The sequence below is a fragment of the Fundulus heteroclitus genome, chromosome 18 (genome assembly GCF_011125445.2).
Source record: "Fundulus heteroclitus isolate FHET01 chromosome 18, MU-UCD_Fhet_4.1, whole genome shotgun sequence".
Taxonomy (NCBI): Eukaryota; Metazoa; Chordata; class Actinopteri; order Cyprinodontiformes; family Fundulidae; genus Fundulus; species Fundulus heteroclitus.
The window spans coordinates 14974184-14990882 of record NC_046378.1 but is presented as its reverse complement, the minus strand read 5'-3'; the positions used below and the strand labels follow the sequence as shown (position 1 = coordinate 14990882).

The 16699-nt window shown below is 42.2% G+C and overlaps 1 protein-coding gene across 1 annotated transcript in view; it reads right to left on the bottom strand.

Annotated features, from left to right (window-relative positions):
- The window catches only part of clpb (caseinolytic mitochondrial matrix peptidase chaperone subunit B), a 43199-nt gene that overhangs the window by 12170 nt on the left and 14330 nt on the right, over positions 1–16699 (bottom strand). The window contains exons 5-7 of the mRNA XM_036149767.1: positions 15875–16003; positions 9680–9777; positions 6267–6381 (exon numbers count right to left, since the gene is read on the bottom strand). Coding sequence (XP_036005660.1) covers positions 6267–6381; positions 9680–9777; positions 15875–16003 — 342 coding nt within the window. The remainder of the gene's footprint in view (positions 1–6266; positions 6382–9679; positions 9778–15874; positions 16004–16699) is intronic.

Genomic DNA, 16699 nt, shown 5'->3' with positions numbered 1-16699 from the left:
AAAGAGTAAAAGATCAGGGATGAGAAAAGGGTCAGAGACATTTGGTTTGGAGGAAAAAAAATAAATAAAGAGGAGAGAAAACAGAGCAAGACAAGAGAGCTCCAGAAAGCTACCCACGATGCATCTCTCCCCCCCCTCCTCTCAGTCAGTGGGGCCATTAGCCAGCAGTAATTGTGTTAGCCTCTCTGGCGCGGCCATGGTGAAATCAGTTTAGCATAGATCGCAGCCTCACACACACTCCTGCTTAAAGAGGAGTGCCTACCCTACCCTGCCATCACCCCAGCAACCAAACCCACATATACACAAAGGCAGGATGATGATGTGGATGGCAGGAGAGTAAAGAGAGTATTTGACTGTGGTTTGAGGCACTCAACAAAGAAACAGACACCAGCACAAACCCGTCTAAATGTGAACCTGCGATCCAGACTGGGGTCCGAATCAAAGATGATCAGGGATTTCGTTGTGGAACCAGTGGAGTAATTATTGCTTTTAGCAACAAAAAAAAAAAAAACATCTTTCTTGCCTGCTGGTGCTGGTCTGAGTTCTAATTGTAAGTTGACCAGCTTCCTATACACATAACAGTTCAGTTAAAAAGTCCAGAAGATAACATCACGGCCAAACCAGGAATTTTAATCAAGTTATTGATGTAATGTGGCATGTTGGCCTTCTAAGGATGGGAGACATTTGTGTAAATTACATTCCGAGTGTGGCCACAAGTCTCTTGTGAGTTTTAATAACTAAACACCATTCCAGTGGAGCTGAATAACACATCACAAGGCCTTCCAACCTTTTTTTATTCAACCTTTATTTATACAGCTTGTCTCATTGAAATCCAAGAACTCATTTACAAGAGAGACCATGGCCTCATCAATGTGGGCCGTATTGCAATGCCAAAGGACTGCGTGGATGCTACATTTGAAAAAGTACATGTCCCACTGGGTTGAAAACAGCTGAAATGTTCTGTTACACAGTTTTTCCTATGAAAAGCCTCATTAAAGACATGGTTTTAGAGCAGCAGTTTGTGAAGCAGGCGAGCAGACAGCCTGACTAATCTGCTTGGTATACTTGTGTTAAGCAGCTATGTCACGGTCTCCTATGTTTCCAACACCCATTTTGTGGGTTCAACACAGCCACAGTAAACAACGCTTTAATTTTCACTTTCAGTTCGAAGCATTCAGCCTCCCGAGGTAAATCAACGGCCTGCATAGCAGAGCATTAGATTAAGTCATATTATTGATCCATTGCTGCGATATTTGATGCATTCGCTTCGATTCTGAAGCAGTGGCGTATGACAAGCTGCTATTCACACACCAGCTGCCTCTACTACATTTAGCAGGTTGTCTAAGTAGCAAAATCAAAACAGTAATTACATTATAAAGATATAGAGAAAGATCTTTGGCTCTTTATTCATAAGTAACTCGACATAAAGATAGATTTAAAAGGGAAGGGGGCGACTGTAAGGCCAGGGTTTGGGAATCAAACCTGGGACTGCTGTGTTGAGGAGTACAGCCTCCACATATGGTGCACCTGCTGTAAAAGCAAGCCGTGGTGCGCCCCCTGATAAAATTATTTTTACTGTTCGCCGACACTTTGAGCCCATCTACAAGTCCTGAAGACAAAATATTGTAAAAAATGGGAGGAGGGGGCATTTGGTGCACAGTTATTGTTCAGGTGGGGTTCATGTGGCGCTTATCTGCATGCGTTCTTCCACAAAACGGATTTTTATTTTAAGACATATTTCTTTTTAAAGTCCTGTTATATCTACTTCAATCTTTTAATCGTCATACTAAGCGTTTCATCATCTCTTTTTCTCTTTTGTTCCAACTTGTTCTATCACTCCAGACATGTAAAGCACTTTGAGCACCGTCTGGATTGTTGAAAAGTGCTATATAAACAAACTTTGATTGCTTTAACTGCAATAACCAATAAGCTACGTTATGTTTTAAAGCAGGAGGAATGTTTACTGTGTTAAATATCATTATGTTTTCACTCAATGATGTAAGTGCCAACTATACTCCTTCGGTCCTTGACGCTCACGCATCTGACACAGATTTTAATGACGTAGATGCTAAAGCTCACAGGCAGCGTTGGGTGCATTGGGATGAGGTTAGAGAACCTGGATAATGAGGAAAAAAGTCAATTTATAACCAGTCCATCTCTAATGAAAGCATCATAGAGCCCAAAATGTTGCACTTGTGCTAAATTTTCCTGAATGAACGGCAAAGCTTCAACCGAATCCTTACGCAGTCGAGTTAAAATATGAAAACAACAGACACAGCGTATCTGACACGTGACACAGGTGCTAAACCAGGCACCAATAGCTGATAATCAACGAGGAGGAGGAGGAGCAGGAGAGAGGAAGCAGAGGGAGGAAGCGAGATAAGGAGAGGAAAGAGGAGTGAAGATGTGGAGGGAGATAAAGAAGGGAAAAACAGAGGAGTGATGGAGATAAGGAGACAGAGAATGAGGCAGAGAAACAAACGAGTGTGTCAGAGATGGACCGAGAGATGAAAAGTGACAAGAGGGGCTCCAAAGCTCCGTCTGCTTTATCAATGGCCGTGTGAATGACAGGGTAACCTTCTGCGTTTTTGTGCGTCTTTTAGCTGATTGAGACCGACTTTGACAGAAGGGCACACTGACATTTCTGAGAGGACCCTGACAAGAAGAGGGAAAGGAAAGGGACACAAAACAAATGAGAGCTGGCTCTCTCCTGCACACACACACACACACACACACACACACACACACACACACACACACACACACACACACACACGCGCTGGGCAGCGTGTATTCTGCAGGTCTGGTTGGCCCTAACATGATTACAGAGGGATGATTCTCTTCAATAACTCTTAGCCCTGAGAGCTAAACCTGGATCAATCTAACCTCCTTCCTGTGTGTGCATTTATGTGGGTTTTGTGTGTTTGTACCGCGTGTGTGTCTGTGCGCGTCTTGCTGCAGGCAAGCTGTTTGTCATGAGGAGTTACGGTGGAAACGACCATTTTGAAGACATGACAACACAGCAAAACATTTCTTTAATCTCTTGCCGTCTGGTCTGCAAAAATATTTACAACAACAATCAGTTCAGCGGACTGTCTGCGAAATTCATTTCCTCACTCACATCCTGCCGCGGAATTAGATGAACAACGATGAAACAATAACGTGATTAATCAATAAGTTGGTATAAAACCATCTATCAACAACTGAACAACAAACTATGGTTCTTTGGGTAATTTATCAAGAAAAATGCCAATTATTTGCCATTATTTGCTCTGCTCTTTAGTCTTTAAATTATTGCTTTTAACCCTTTGCAGCCTGACAGGTGAAATGATTGGGTTTTCCCTTTTCTAAACTGCATTGTTTATTGGATGCTTTTGGTTAAAAAAAAACACAATACATTTTCCACATTTATCTCCACATTTATCACTTTTACCATTTGTAAAACCAGAAGACAATGTGAAAAATACGTTTAGCAAGAAAATGTACCTAATAAAGCTAGTTTTTTTAAAATAAAGTGCCAACTTTTTTTAATAGGAGGAAGGGATCTCAAATACTCACACAAAAAGAAAAAAAAAACGTAGACATTTGAGAAATATAAGTAAATTATTGTTAACTGGGAAGCCGCTACTCACCTAATTTAGTTTGAATAACATACAAAGTGCCAATTCAAGAAGGTGCGAGGAAAAACAATCCTTTAAAACATATTTAGAGACGGACGGTTGTCAAATATGGCTTTTGAAATAAAATGTTGTTTTATGACGTCGTTTGTTTTAAGAGTGTATTTCAAATAGAGATTTTCATTAGGCAGAACTGTATGTGAAACAGTCTATTGTCAGAGTATTTTATTACTTTTTATAACCTGACAAATTAATAACAAACGGGCAGACTGATCAATAATGAAAAACTAACAACACAATCTGTTGCTGTGCGGTGCAAAGCTTGCATGTGCAGTTCTGAATCCCGCCCTCTCTCTCTGCTTATCTCTACATCCCTTTCTCATTTGTCGTCCCCTTATCTGGACTGTAACCCTCTCTCTTTCCTGAACAATTTCCTCATCTGGAGATCTTCACTACCTCACACACACACGGACTCCCCCGGAGTTTGACTGATTGGCATAGCCTTTGATAAAGCTGACTGAAAACAGCTGACACGGGTACAAACGTTCACAAGATAATGGCAACCTTGTAAATTTATTAGAGTTTTCTATCTGTAAGCCTCTTCTTCCTTCACTATAATACAGCACCGTGTCTAGAAGCTTATGATCCTTCACGTATTTTTGTCCTGGAGTATAAATATGACTGGACATGGAGAGCTATACATCTCATCCCGCTCTTCCAATATGGAAGAGAAGACAACATGCTTTTAAAGAAACAGCTCAACTAGGTCTATACTCAGAGGGATATTATTAAAAATGAAAAAAATATATATAAAAACAACAGGAACCATGTCAATTCAGTCTAGATGTGGATCCAAGGGATGAAACAATCTTCAAATCTCTCTCCGAGGACTTTCAAACTCACCAACTCTTTTCTTTTTTCTTTTTTTTTTACACAAGCAATAGCTGATTCCCTACTGGTTGTTCAGGAGGAATCATCATAAAGAAAAGCCTTTTCTGCTTCGCCATAAAACAAACAGCTGGTGTACACTGCTGGGTACGGTGGAGGATGTGTGATGCTGGGGGCCTGATTCACCTCAGGAAGCCCTTCTTCTATGAACATCTCAGCCTCCAGACCCAAACCCAACAGAAAACGTGTTGGTTGAGCCAAACTGAGGAGAACATCAGCGAGATCCCAGGACGACGGCTCTAGAGCTGTGCAGAGAGGAATAGGTCCATCTCTCTGTGTTGCTAAAGGTGAAAAGAGAAGAGGTGCTGCTTCAAAAATAGAGGGGTGTATAAAAACTTAGAAGCAGGGATATCAACAAGCTCTGGTAATATAAACAAAAACCTATTATTTATTCAACAGATAAACGTATTTAGATTTTAGTGTGACACAATGCTAATACAATTTAAAAGGAGTTCATTTTAAGGCCTTTAACACAACATTACCAGGGAGGGATGAATAAAATGTGAATTGGATCGTTTGTGTTTTAGTAAAAAGTCTTGTATAGCTTTTAGGACGACTTGGGAAATAAAAAAAACATTCATCGTCTTGTCAAACACTACAGGTCCCATGATTATCTCCTTCCCGCTCCGAGGGCTTGTTGGTTTCCCCCCCCCCGCTGACACTTTTACACCAACTTTACGTAACCGTTTGCCTTCAGTGAGGCTTCAGACCGAGGTGAACGCTATTCTCCTGTTAGTTATTACCGCAGCAGCGGACTCTTAATGTCTCCGCCTAGTTTCGGTAATAACTTTATTATTTTCACAAATCTAAAAAAGTAAAACGTACAACACTCTAAAGATAACAAACGGCTCGTCTGTGAAGCAGCACGAGCGTTTCTGAACATTAACTCTCGCTCTCTCTCGTCTGCAGATCAATACGCCGCGCGGCCTCCGCGGATGCCTGCTGTAATATCAGCTCTTTACTGTCTTCTGTGTTATTGTGCTCTAACTCATCCGCCCTCCTCTTTTCTCATCGCAGGACTCGGCTTCACGGCTCCTATCGGCTCCAATCGACGTGAACGTGTTCGTCCTCGCGTCCTTTCCAAGTTGCCTCCTATTAGGCGCGCTTGTTTCGCCCGTCCTGTTAACACGATTTTACTTATCCACCCCCTGACTGCGCCGTGTAGCCTGATGGAACAACGATGTAGAGATTTACAAGCTACAAAGTTCAAGTGGAAAAGGGAAAGCAGGATGAAGGAGAGAGCCGGTGAGATGGAAATCGTGGCAAAGGGGGGGAAAGAAAAAGAGAGATGGGAAAGGGGGTAAGCAGAAAGACAGAAGGAGAAGAGAGGGAGGGGTGTGGGGTCTGTAGTATGTATCCTCTCTTTATAATTGTGTTAACTGGCGGCTCCAAGCCTGGCCTCTTCAGCTGTCCTCACACACACACACACACACACACACACACACAACACCTGTGCACGCCTGACAGACAGCTCATTCATCACAATTAACCAATTACAGCCTCCGCCGGTCTGTCTGATCCCGCCTACAGCTGCAGGGAAGAGAGGAGAACAGGAGGAAGAGCGGAGCAGAGTACAAAACACAAACAAGAGCGCCGACGGGGGAAAAAAGGGCCGTGTTGGGAAGGAAAGCTGTGACATGCGTCTGCAGTCTGCTTCTCTGTGCGCTCTGTGATAGTCCTTTAGAATTTGTGAACGTGTACCTGAAGCCACCGTGTTGATGGCCCCTTCCTGACCGATGATGTGCTCCTTCAGCCTCCTCTCCAGGGGGAATCTCCTCCTTTCCTCTGCCTCCCGACGCGCTTGCAGCTCCTTAAACTAAATGGAGACGGAAAGATCAGCTCGCGGGAGAGTAAATGAGTCTGGAAGAGGGAGGAGATGCTTGGGGGGAGTATTGAGGGAAATCAAACTATAATAGGCTCTCAAACTGAGGTTAAAAGACCAAATGAAAGGCGGAGGTTCTGCTTCTCACTGCCAGTGGTGCAGGGTAGCTCTGATCAGGTCTGTCCTACCTGGACACGCCTTTGGCTGCAGTCTTTTGCTGCTGTCTTTTAAATGTGAAATTAATCTACATCCGAGTCTCTCCTGCTGCTGGGTGTTTACATGTTTTACTGTTTATAAAGTCCACAACAAACTGGGGAGAAAAAAAAAAGACGCTATTTCTGCTCCTAACCATTAGACACGCTGATTTTAATTTGATAAAGAATCAAACAGGAGGAGAGTCTCTGCACATCTTTAGTGAGGTGTAACAGCAACACCTTTAGTTAGAAACACAAGCAATAAACATAAAGCGAGGTGAGTAAGATGCCCCTGAAACAGAATTAACATTGTGGACCAGAAAATGCTTGTTTCAAGTATGACTAAACTGAAAAAAAGAAGAATTAAGAATAAATAAAGCCAGGTTAGTGCTGCTTTGTACCAGAGCTGAAAGGCTTTTATTTGCGCTGAAGGTGACCCATAACTAGAGATGTTAGAGTAAACACAAAAAACACTCGAATCAGACAGTGTTATTGTGCCAAATCAAACATCTGATGATTGTAAAATTCATATATACCTTAATACATTGTTAAATAAACGTCATCCATGACTTTATTTTTTCCCCCTGATGTTTTAAATCACAAAGCTGCAGCGACCAATTTCCCGTTCTCCTCATTCGATCATCTCTCTTTAAAGCCTTCCACACATCTACCCCTTCTACCTGTGGTTTTCCTCCATCCGTTGCTTCTTACTTCCTTAGTTTCTCCTTCTCTTTGTTTCCCACAGCCACCCCATGACTCATTTATCCTTCCCTTTTTTGTCTCCTTAGACTCCAGTTTTCCCCCTGCAGTGGAGGCAGGCGGCTTATTCTCTCTTTCCATCTTGCTTAGCTGCAGCCTGCTGTCAGGCTGGTGGATAACTATGGATAACTTGAGTTTGATTTCAAAGAAAAGGCAGAAGCCACTTCCGCCACCATACAGCGCTGATGCTCAAAGACTAAAGACTTAAAAGAGGGGTTTAAAATGTCTTTAATGTTAATTCTGTTTCAGGGCATCTTACCTAAAAAATATATTTTTTTTACATTGTAGAACATGGATCAGTACAAGGGAAGTAAATCTATTCTTTCAGGCGTAGGGTTCATTCTGTTTTTAAAAATGTCTCATCATTTTGCATGTTTCCTGCTTTTGCTCAGTTGTGCATTCCTTAAAGATTTAATGTGCATCAGACCTTAATCATACCTCATCCTTTGCACGTCGGCGCTCAACAAGACTCCAAAAAGCCATGAAAAGTATATAGAAATGTCACAGGCTCGCCTTTTATGACATGTTTTACACAAGCTTATAAACAGCTTGGAAATCTAATAACACCTATCACTTTCAGCATCTCCAGAGAGCACTTATTGTAGAGCAGAGGTTACAGATAGACACACCAAAAAAAAAAAAAAAAAAAGGTTATTCTGCAATGGGTTAGAACAGGAACAGTATACGATGTAACAAACAAAATATATAACTGTTTATGCTTATAAAAATGAATAAGTGAGCAGCGTGAATGTCAACATATGACCACAAATGTAAATGCATCTATTTGAAAATAAGAGACCTGGAGAAATAACTTACAAGTTTCACCACTAGTGAACCACTCTTTATTATATTTCAGTAATAATTTGCATTAATTCATACTCTCCATTGTTTCTGCAGCAGGTAATACCATTTATGGGGCTGTGTTTGCATACGAAGTCTGGTTCTGTAAACTTGCAGCATTTCAATCGAGATTTAGGGAGCACTGCTGACTCTGCTGTCAGAACAGTAAGAAAAAAAGTCTCAGCCTATGAACACATGGATTAAAGCTGCGAATGTATTCCTGAAATTCATCTTCATCGTCTTATAAAAACTTAAAATGATTGTATAAGTATCAGATGCCATCAGATCAGAGTCATGGTAATGAAACCCGATGGCGTAGATGCTGTTAGCTGTTGGATGAAGGCTCTAAATGAGCCATTTTCAATAAATGAGAAGCTGAAAAGATGTAAGCAGCTATTTCAAAAAGGAAAGTATTGCCTACGATATTTTGAGACGAGGGTGACTCACTGAAGCTGTGAGGGAGTGAAACAGAGGGCAAGACTTTGGGTAGATAACAGGAAGGCTGAACACATCACAACAAAGTGGCTTTATTACAATCATGTGAGCTTTCCATGTCTGTAGTGGGGCTTTTTAGATTTGAACGTTGGCAGCATTTTGGATATCTCAGAGCTGAGGTAAGGATCTAGATCATAAAGAGAAGCTACTCAGAGGTGGGTCGTGAGTAGTTACATTTTCTTTTACAATTGAGAAGCTTTCTGAACCGTTTTAGTAAAGCTAATCGAACTGGGCAACAATATAAGATGCTAAAGACAAGTGTATTTATATAGCACCATTTATACACACGGTAATTACAGGTGGTTTGGAGAAAAAACAGAGAGAAATTAAATAAATACCAATACACCCAAAAAAAAAAAACAAAACATTAATATTTTGTTTTATAAACTCAATTTTACACCATCTTTCCTCCTGTTATTTCACCTCGGCTCCTAAAATACTATGTTTGAGTATTGCTTAGGCAGGAAAGCTCAAAATAATAAAAATAATGAAATAAAAATGCTGTTCTTATGCCTTCTTATATTATCTTGTTAAATCAAACTGGAGTTGATTTAATTGGAATTGCAGGTTGAAGCTATAAAAAAAAAACTCCAGATCCAAAGTCTGATACTAAATTCTGATTAGTGCATCGATTAAAAAGCATCCAAAATATTCCCAACCCAAAACAAGGTGTCCTTATCAATGACTCAGCTCTGTTGTCTAGCACAGGTTTGACCCCATTTAACCTCCACCAGCTTTCAAAACTTAAACGCTCAATAGCACCTGTCAGTCAGTGACGACACCGACACAGACCTCCTGAGGAGTGGCTGCCTGCGTGCATGATGGGAAGTCAACCAGACAGATGTCCGAAGCTCTGAATGGACCCGAGTGTTTCAGACCGGGACGAAGGACGTTTGGAGGAATAAAAGCTAATCATAGCTCCTTGTGCATTCTACAGCGCTTATCCGAAAGGCTGAATGAGACGAGTCTTTTGTGTTTGTGTGACGGCGAAGCACGGGTCATACCTTGCCCTCCCACTCCTGCAGTGCCGCGCTCACTTCTCCCTCCTTAGCGTAGGTCCGCGCCGTGTGTCCCAGGCCGTTGGTCTGCAGCGGGTTGGCACCTGTACGCCATTACACACACACACATACACAGTTTTACAGTTGATACGTAGCGAATCAATAACAGGGTCATATGGCGTTTTCATCGCAAACAAAATAATGTGGACACACAGCAGCAGCCATGATCAATGGAAAGAGCGAGGAGAGAGTTCGAGAGGTCAAACTGGTTTAATGATTGCTGGGGCCTTCTGCAGGAAATCAGAAGGACCATGCAAGGCCTCTGTAGGGGGTTTCATATCTGCAACGCGTGCCGATAATGCCCCCTCTGACCCCTCCACCCAGGCACCAGCAGCCTGGACTGTTGTGCCGACTGAACACGCAGCAGGCTGTTGAACCTCAGCATGAGGTTAAATAAAGGAAAATAGCAGTTAATGGAGTTAGACTATGAATGCTGAATAAGCATAATGTCACAGCATGTGCAAAGTGGGGCAGAGCTGGATGAGATCAGTCAGGGGGTTTAGCATAGTCATCGACACAGTCCTACACTTGAGCGCTGTCACATTTTACCACGCTACAGCTACAAACTTCAATTCACTCAATAAGGATTTTATCCATTTACGTCACACAAAGTTTTATGTAACTATAAAGAGAAAACAATCTGGGGCTTTCTAATCTTTTTTTTTTACAAACAAATATGTAAAAGGTTTGGTCTGCATTTGTATTCAGACCCCTCAGAGTTCCCACTACAGGTACCACTCAGTAAATTACCGTACATGTAATATGAGTCATTAAAAATACCTTTTGAAAATAACAACCTTTAAGCAGGTATTACACATACTTATTATGCCTATATATTTATTATTTTCATAATGGTCTGATGTAATAATCTAATCTTTTGGGAGATCAAATGTTGTGTTTCCAATTGCTATAAAAGGAGAAGCATCATAATAAATAGAAATAAAGGCTTAAAAACATCAGTTTGGGAGCAATTATTCTATACAATGTGTTTCACCTGAATTATGGAGATAAATTAACTTTCAATAAACTTACTGAGACGCACCTGTCTGGCTGCAAGTCTTTTGGGATACGTCTGTCCTAGCTTTGCTCATCTGCCTAACATAAACTAAACCTTTTGGCCGCTGTTTGTTGCAAGAAAACCCAAGGTGAGTCCGACTGGATGGAGATTATTTGTAATTATCAAATTCTGCCCAGGCTGCACAATATACTGCAAGTATATCTTCATTGCAATGTCAGTGTGTGCAAAGGACTGTTTGGAGTGCAATCAATGCCAAATATAATCCAAGTGTTAAGAACCTGCTGAGGTAACGTTTAGCCAGCAGATCCTCATACTGGACACAATTGACAGCACAGATGACAAAGAGAGTAATGAGGAAATTAGGCATTTATCGCAGTATTTACCGATGGCATCTCCTGTGCAAGGTTTTCTAATACCATAGTCTTGCAACAGACTCTCAACTGGACCTAGGTTTCATATTTTTAATCAGACCCTGGATTTTTTAAGGGGGGGGTTAAGAAGGGCTGAATATATATGCATTTCACACTTTCCATACAAAACCATACATCTTTTCCTCCTGATTCAAAACGTTCCTACTTTCTGTTTGTCTATCACAAAAAATCTCCAATAAGTACATTGACATTTTTGTAAAACGCTGTATATGCACACCTAAATAAGCGTTGCTCTTTTGCAGATCAACTAAGTCTGGTCCAGCAAACTCAAGTAAGTTTAACTACTATATAACCTTTTTAAACAATTTCTTATGTGCTAATACAAACCAACGCTGTGCTCGGCACGAAGAATCCTGTGTTTATCAATACATTTGGAAAACCGTTCGGGATTTAACTTTTAGCTGAGCGTACTGTTGTAAGACCTCTAAAAATCAGACCCAAGTGCAAATCTAAGTTAAAAAAAAAAGTGTGAGGGCCTTCGACAGGAAATCTGTCATTAATGAGATGTTGGTGATACTTGTAGTGCATTAACAGCACTTACAGGTAATATTAAAAAAATTACAATTCCCATCCACCAAGTTTGCTCTTTAGCAGAGAGGGGATACAATCAATGCAGGTAATGGCGGATCTTATTACTCTGTGCCCCGACTACAGAGACTAATAATCATTGTGCTGATTATTGATAAATCCTTAAATTTCACGACCAGCTCCCAAAGCTATCGATCCTGACAACAATACACCACTAACAGTCCCCCAAACAACAAAAACTTGAGGGAGGAAAGCAATAAAGTACCCCACACCGCACACACACACACACAGATGCACACACAGTGGACATAATAAATAGCATCATTTAGGGCTTTAATATCAGGCCAACCCTCTGGGCCATAGCACTTTATAACAGGATCAACACTAACACGAGTCACACAAGCAGACACACACACACACATCCCAGCTGAACATTGCCTTCTCCTCTCCGTCACCCACACACAATCGCACACATCCCTTCATTAGGAGTGCTTTAGTTATGCCTATTAGGATTCCCTCCTCTTTCCCCATTTCCTCCTCCCCCTCTTTCTCTGCAGCTGGTGGGAGAGAGCCCCTGCTGGCCTTTATGCATATGTGTTGCCCTCGTGTCTGTTTCTGTGTGCGTCTGTGAGCATGTGTGTCTCTCCTGGCCTCCTACCACCTACGGAGCTGCCCATTACTCAGCGCCCCTGGCCAGAGGCCTGATGTGGAGCCAGGGGAAGAAGCGAGAGAGCCGCTGCAGGTAGGGTGGGGCGACTGCGGGACGCGGTGAAGCCTGAGGGTCGGCCTGGAGACTGTGATGGATGAAGATGGGAGCCAAGGTCCGGCTCAGGCCAAAAGAGCACACCCGTAGCTAGGAGAGTAACGTGGGTGCACTCAAACACAGGGGAAATAACAAGCCAGAGGAAAGACACTAACACGTACAGTGCATCAACAGGAAGACAAATAAGGGAAGCAAATGGCACCTAAACCCAAAGCTGTGGCAAACGGCAACTTTCTTTGTCACGATGCAAAACTAAGAAGCATTCAAGGCAATAAAAGGAAGTGGAGTAGAGAAAAAGACCCCAGAAGGGATGTAAGGTTTGTCAAAAACGATTGCCACCATCAAAAGCTAATACTTTAAAAAAGTCTCCCGTTTTGCATACATTTGCACAGGGTGACGGCAATGAGGGCGACTGAAAGCGCGCTACCTTTTGACTGTAATTGGCCCCGATGGTGGCGCCAAGCCAGCGAAGGGCCCCCGCCGGCCGAGCTACGACCAAATCTGCCATTGATCTGATTGTCTTAGAACAAATGTCTCTGCTTTGTGAAATTTCTTACCTTTTTAATTCAAAAATGTTTCTGCGGAACATTTGATCTAGTTAGACGAAGTGATTTGTTTAAGCGCACTCCCAGATGTGGGGTTGAGACGGGAGGGACGGAGCTTCAGATGCACCATCAATCATCAACATAAGCAAGACATTAATACGGGCTCTTGTGTGGGTTTCAGGTGGTTAGGGGGGTGTTTTGTCCAAAAAAACGAATGACATTTTATTAAAGATGCAATCAGCTTAAAAAGAAACAACTCCAAGTCGTCTCCAGGCTGCATCACAGATATAAAAAAATAATAATAATAATCACACAATGTATGAATTCATCCATATGTTAATCGAATGGAAATGACTACAAACCTAAATGGTACACATAATATCGCTTTATATGTAAAAACACTTCCTGCAGTCGTCGAGGTACCCCAAGGGCATGTTCGCAGTTTGGGCAGGGTGGGTGGGTGGGTGGGTGAGGGGGGGGGGGGGGTCACAGTTCAACGAGGCCTAGCTTGTTTAAGAACAGCTCGGCTGGAAACTGAGTGAGATACGCTGCCCCCGGGGCGTGTGTGTGTGTGTGTGTGTGTGTGTGTGTGTGTGTGTGTGTGTGTGTGCGCAAGTCAACGACAGGTGTAATGGGGGCTGGGGGAAGATGAACAAATTATGAATTCTGGATTCGTTTTATAAATCTTTTTATATCAATAACTGATTAAATGTTTGCTCAAATCTCCATAATGACCTTTTCCATTCTTTAACTCACTGTAGCAAATTGAAGCCTTTGCCATAAATATTATCACTAATAACTGTCGGAACAAAAGCCTCTTTTCAGACAAGGGGACAAAATAAAAGAAAGGCTTCGGTTTTTTGTTTTCTCCCCAGGAAAGATGGGCGCCTTTTTTTTCCCAAGCAGGAGCAGAACGTCTTCATTCAAATCTCCTTTTTAACAAAGTTTCACCCGGTATTACAATTCCTAATCTCATCTTCCATCTAGAGAAAATGTAATGGGACCTGTGCTATTAGGCAGACTAAACTGATAACTTTAGGGTAAAAAAAACCCAAAAAACATAGCATTCACTGGCCAGCAGTACAGCGCCTTGAAAAACCTCAAAGTATTTGAACAGCTAGACTGTCACAACAATGAAGTCTGCAGGGGAAGAAAAGATTTTCACAGATTTTGTACAGATAAAAACCTGAAAGTGCGCCGCATTTCTATTCAGCCCTCTGACTTAATAGTTATTAAAACCACCTTTTGCTGCAATTACAGCTGTAAGCACTTTGGAGTCGTCTCTAGCAGCTTTGCTCATCTAGACGCTGATATTGTTGCCCGTTCACCTTTTCAAAATACATCAAGATCAGTCAGGTTGGATGGAGAAGGTCCATAAGCAGCATTTTTTTTTAAGTCTTGAAAGAAAAAAAGGGAAAAAAAAGAGAAAAAAATGGGAAAAAAAGAAAAATAGGGGGAAAAAAAGGGGAAAAAAAGAAAAATAGGGGGAAAAAAAGAAGAAAAAAAGAAAAATAGGGGGGAAAAAAGGGAAAAAAAGAAAAATAGGGGAAAAAAGGAAGGAGATAGATAGATAGATAGATAGATAGATAGATAGATAGATAGATAGATAGATAGATAGATAGATAGATAGATAGATAGATAGATAGATAGATAGATAGATAGATAGATAGATAGATAGATAGATAGATAGATAGATAGATAGATAGATAGATAGATAGATAGATAGATCTCAGAGCCCACTGTCCTTCATGCCACGTCTAATGACTGCATCGGCTCCTCAACAGGCAATCCAGTGCTGCAGAAACTTGTTAACCACCTATTGACTGAAGTCAGGTGCAGCAGGAAAGACCTAAAACATGCAGGACAGTGGGTCTAAACCATCCCAGCGCAGGTCTGAGTGTGTGTTTCTGTTGTCCTTGAGAGAGGTGCAACTCCACAGCAGTCTCAAGTCTGTTGCTGCCTCCAACAGGTCTTCTTCCTGGAGTGCGCATCCATCTTCTTAACAACTCTTGACCAGCACCCCTGACCCTGCTAAAGAAAGCCATTTCCACATTATGATGCTGCCACTGCCATACTTTAAAAGGCGGATGGCATGTTCGGGGTGTTGGAAAGAAATGTACTCAACTGGCTCCGGCAACTTCTTTCACGTGTTTCCAAATTGCCAGAAGCCAAGTAGGGCTCACGGCAAAGGGTTTCCTTTTGGCTTTCTTTCAACAACGTTGGCGCTCTTCTATAGATGCAGGACTGAAAGTGCACAACTATCTGACTCTCTGATTAACGATGCTCTCCTTGCGCAGCCTTTCATTTTAGTGGCAGAGCATTTGTCGGTAAATGTGCAGTTTGTGCCGCACCCCTTTCGCTTTCAGATGACGGACAGAGCAGCGCTCTGCAAGACGTTTAAAGCTTGGGACATTGTTTTATAGCCCAACCCTGCTTTTAACGTCTCCACGTTATTCCTGACCTTCTGCCCCGTTTGTCGTTGATCTTCACTAATTGTTCTAATTTTGCTCACTGATGTTCTCTAAGAAACCTCTAAAGCCTTCAGAGAGCAGCTGGATTAATACTGAGATTAAATTACACACACGTCAACCCTTTGGACCCACAAATAACTTTCCTTCATAATAACACACAATCTGGTCTGTCTCAAAGAATCCCAATAAATACACTGAAGTCTGTGGTTTTTACAGGAAATAAAAATGTAAGAGGGTTGAAGGGGTCTTAACACTTTTTGAAGGCAATTCTTACCGGGATCTTCAACACTTTTGACTTTTTTTCAGTAAACCTATAACTCTGAGGTCCTGGTTTGATGGGTGGAATACACTGGGACGGGTTCAGCGGTCAGAAGTGGCAACATACCGGCCTCCAGAAGCATGCGGACAGTGTGAGGGTCATCGGCCAGGGTGGCGTAGTGGAGCGCAGTGCAGCCGCGGAAACCGGCCCGGCTGCTGAGCCGGCTGCTGAACTCGTCCTCTCTGGACACCAGGACTGCACAAAAACAAACAGAAACAGAGACAAGAGCGAGATAAAGACCAACGTAAAAGAGCTTTCTCCATACAAGACTGTTTTTAGGTCGCTTATGAACTTTCGTTCTGAAAGTTTGCAATTTTCTCCACATTTTAGCTCAACCGTCTAACATCGTGGTATATATATAGTCCAGGTTATGTATTAGGAAATCTCCTGCTCTGTTCTTCTGTCATAATGGAGACACTTTATCACTCTCTCCTTAGTTGTGTTTCATAAAAACACTCATCTTGTGCCACTATTCTATCATCCATTTTTATTTTCTCTGTCTCTTTCCTCTCCTCTTGTGTCCATCAAATTCTTTCATCACCAGGACCCTCTTCCCCCCCGTAACTTTGCCACATCTATTTCCAGAGTTCCTCTAAACTCCCTGTTTCGTCCTCCCGCCCTTTCCCTTCCACCCCTCCTTCCCTCCAGAAACCCCTAAACATCCACATCTTCCAACTCCTCCATCTTTAACCTTCTCTCCATCCGTGTTCTTTCAGTGCCTTCTTCTCTCCCTCCATCCTTGCTTCATCAGTCTTTCCCATCCTCTCTGATAGTCTCCGTCTGCAGTGTGTGCATGTGTGCGTGAAACACAGGGTGGGATAATCATGGCTAACCCAATAAAGCGTCGCACAGACCCCCCTAGCCCATCCATCAGTGAGCGTCTGGGAAACG